Below are 3,607 nucleotides of genomic sequence, written 5' to 3'. Positions count from 1 at the left end.
TTTTGCTAGGACTAAACATGATTGATGACGAATTAAAAAACTTCTGCCTTATTGAGATTGGGAAGTAAGATACTCAACAGCAATGCAAAATCTTTAAGAGACTATCAATCAATGTCATATCATGAGTTGTGTGATGTTCGCCTTTTTCAGAATAAGCTAATAGAGGATGAGTTAGCATATAACACAAATGAGTTAACTCATACAAACTTTTATACGGAAAAAAATATGACTCATGAGCAAAGGTTAGTATTCGGTGAGATACTCAATGCTGTTATTGCATACTCTAGTGGTTTTACTTCGCCTAAGCGCATGGTGGGTGTGGTAAGACATTTATTTGGAATGGACTTTCTTATGCTATTCGGTCTAGAAAAAAGATTGTTTTAAATGTCACATCCAGGAAAATGCGTCTTTATTCCTACCTGGTGGCAGAACGGCTCATTCTAGGTTTTTAATACCCATTATAATTACTGATGAATCTAATTGCAACATCAAGCATGGCAGTTTGAAGGCTGAGATGCTCATCCAAAGTAGCTTAATAATTTGGGATGATGCTCCAATGCTCAATAAAATGTGCTTTAAAGCACTTGATCAGACGCTCAGGAATTTTATGTCAGCTACTGATCAACATAAGACACATCAACCATTTGGTGGTAAGGTTGTGGTTCTAGGAAGTGATTTTAGACAGATACTTCTGGTAATTCCGAAAGGGAGTAGACACAATATATTATCATCAGCTATTAACGCATCCCATCTGTGGTCGTTCTGTAAGGTTTTGAAGCTGCATACGAACATAAAGCTTCTAATGTCTTATTCAGATCAATATGATGGTGAAATGAAGAGATTTGCTAACTAGATACTTGATGTTGGAAATAGAAATATTGGCTTTGTTGTTGGCGATGAGTCAGAAGTAAAAAATTCTAGATGATCTGCTGATTTCAACTGCTGATGACCCTCTCTCTTATTTGGTAGACTTTGCATATCCAAATTTGTTATAAAACATATCAGATTAAAGGTATTTTCAGAGTAAGAAAATTCTTGCACCCACGCTTGAGAATATCGAGAAGGTAAATGACTTTGTCTTGACAATCTTCCCAAGGATGGAAAAAGAGTATCTAAGTTCTAACACAACATGTCAAGCTGATGAGAATGAAGATATACAACAAGCGTGGTTTACATCAGAGTTCCTAAATGACATCAAATGTTTAGAATTACCCAACCACAAGTTGACTTTGAAGTCAGGAGTTGTTGTAATGCTACTACAAAACATAGACCAGACTTCAGGTTTATGCAACGGGACAAGGTTAATAGTTAATGAACTTGGCAACAATGTAATTGGAGAGACGGTAGTGACCGGTAGAAATATTGGCGACAAAGTGTACATTCCAAGAATGAACTTGATTCCTTCAGATTCAAGATTGCCATTTAAGTTTCAACAGAGACAATTTCTATTAACAATGTGCTTTGCAATGACCATCAACAAGAGTCAGGGCCAATCATTATCACATGTAGGACTTTACTTGCCAAAATCTGTATTCACTCATGGACAACTTTACGTTGCTTTGTCAAGAGTTAAGAGTCGCAGTAGCCTCAAGGTTCTAATTTTGGACAAAGATGACAATCCAAAGTCATCAACAACAAATGTCATATTCAAAGAAGTTTTTAATAATATTTAGGTAAGAAAAATAGTGTTTTCATTTTAATAACATGTTATTTACACTTTTGTACAAATATTTACTATAAATATAACTAATTTATTTATAACTCTGCTTTCAGACTTGAAATGAAATGTGTAATAGGGAGCACAACATCATATGCCAATTATTTTTCTAATGAGGTTAGTAAAATACTAGGTTGTCAATAATTTTTCATTAGCCTTTTGATATAAAGTTTAGTGTAAAACTGACATAGTACTATTACAGTTATATATGTTCTTATTTTTTTAAATTTCTTTCCTTATGATTCAAGAATATTATAAACTTCAAACTATTTCATTTGTAGTTTACTTTGAGTAAAGATAAAACAGCAAATTTAGTATTTTATTATATCATGACGATGATAATGTTATACTAAATTCGAAAAATTTATGATTATAAAATATTATTTTCAATTTAACATGTCAAATTAAAATGTAAGCCCGTGCATCGCACAGATTTAACACTAGTAAAAATTACAAAAGGAACATAAAATAAAACTAATAAGTGCTAAATCCACTTGAAGGCCCAATTGAGTGTGATTCAGGCTGTTGCTGGCGTTTTACTTCAGAATTTGGACGTGAGACACCAAAGAGGGGGAGTAACATTGCCGGCCCTGCTCCCCTACTGGCGTGAAACGCCGATTAGGCATTCAGCGCCCAGGGGGTGCTGGCAGCATTTTCTTCTTTTGCTGCAGGCTCCTCCAAACTGCTCCGAATTTCACCTAAAATCATAAAATCAAAAGAAAAACTCAAAGTAGCATCCAAAAGTGATTTTGCACTAAAATCAAGTTAAAATAAATAAAACCTAACTAAAAACAATGTAAAAATAACTAGAAAAATGCTATAAGATGCTCACGCATTACCTAGCCCATATAAAAAGTCGTTAAGCTTACTCCCAAGCTAGCCTAACAGCACTAAAGCTCCTAACCTCTCTAGTGTGCTAACACAAGTGAGAGTCTAACCAAAAGTCAATGTTAAGTTGGTGTGTCATAAAAAGAATGCTCATATAATTGTCTGTCCGTCATCAAATGTCACCGTTAGGCAAGTCCCCATGAGGCTCACCCATCGGCTGGTCACTGTCTGAAGAGTTTAACTCTTCTTGCTCAAACTCCATATCAGCATCTTCCTCTTCCTCATCGTCAGGAACAACAACAATATCCTCAGACCAACCGGTAGCACTCCTATCACTACTCACAAATCCGTTTGCGATCATAGGTCCATTCACATAGATAGGAGCAGCTCCATCATCAGGAAGTGCCGGTCAATCTTCAGGCTGAACATCTGGCTGACCTTCTGGAACAATAAGCTGAGGAGAAAAGTCATATTCCGGAGGAATCATTAGGATGTAGTCACCAACCAACTCTAGCTCGTCAGGTACCTGATGAATGGACTTTTGTGTGGTTTAGAATTCACAAATAATGAAGTCTCGTTTTAAAGTATAGTTTCTAAACCAACAATAGTCCTTTCATACAAAAGATTTGTTTGTCACTAGTACAAACCCCTAAAATTATAAACCGAAGTATTTAAACCTCGGGTCGTTCTCCCTAGGAATTACAATAAAGTATCTTGTTATTGGTTGTAGAGTATGTTTTGGGGTTTTTGGGATAAGAGGCATGAAAAGTAAATGGTAATGAAAATAAACTAACAACTAGAAAGGTCTTGGCAAGGTTTGGTGGTCAAGGATCTCTATCCTAATCACTAACCACAACATGAGAATTGGCAAGGATCAAACCCATTAAGTCATCCCCTAACTAATAAAGGAAAGTCAAATGAACTATGTCAATCCAAGTCCATAAGTCCTAGTTCTACACCAAATCAATTAGTAAGATCTAGAGTTAATGGCTCCCAATCGTCAATCACTTGGACATTAGTAACTCAAGAGTTCCTAAGTTACCTTCCCAAGCCAAGAGCACT

General features: G+C 35.8%; 1 protein-coding gene across 1 annotated transcript; it reads left to right on the top strand.

The window, feature by feature from the left end:
• The first annotated feature begins 225 nt into the window (after window positions 1-225).
• Window positions 226-1,673, top strand: LOC107610790 (uncharacterized). The gene is made up of 3 exons (XM_016312792.1): window positions 226-312; window positions 398-694; window positions 1,023-1,673. The coding sequence occupies exons 1-3, from the start codon at window positions 226-228 to the stop codon at window positions 1,671-1,673; spliced, it is 1,035 nt and encodes a 344-aa protein (XP_016168278.1).
• The last annotated feature ends 1,934 nt before the right edge of the window (window positions 1,674-3,607 follow it).

The sequence above is a fragment of the Arachis ipaensis genome, chromosome B8, assembly GCF_059453495.1.
Source record: "Arachis ipaensis isolate K30076 ecotype BB chromosome B8, ASM5945349v1, whole genome shotgun sequence".
In the NCBI taxonomy this organism is placed as follows: Eukaryota; Viridiplantae; Streptophyta; class Magnoliopsida; order Fabales; family Fabaceae; genus Arachis; species Arachis ipaensis.
Note: the sequence above shows the minus strand (reverse complement) of the source record. Positions and strands in the feature narration are given on the sequence as shown.

What these genes read in the sequence shown, in the direction of transcription:
- LOC107610790 (XM_016312792.1), top strand. Translation starts at nt 226, where the DNA reads ATGACTCATGAGCAAAGGTTAGTATTCGGTGAGATACTCAATGCTGTT. An exon ending in TTACTTCGCCTAAGCGCATG is followed by an intron (nt 313 to 397) that starts GTGGGTGTGGTA and finishes TGTCACATCCAG; the next exon opens with GAAAATGCGTCTTTATTCCT. An exon ending in ATTTTAGACAGATACTTCTG is followed by an intron (nt 695 to 1,022) that starts GTAATTCCGAAA and finishes AGGTATTTTCAG; the next exon opens with AGTAAGAAAATTCTTGCACC.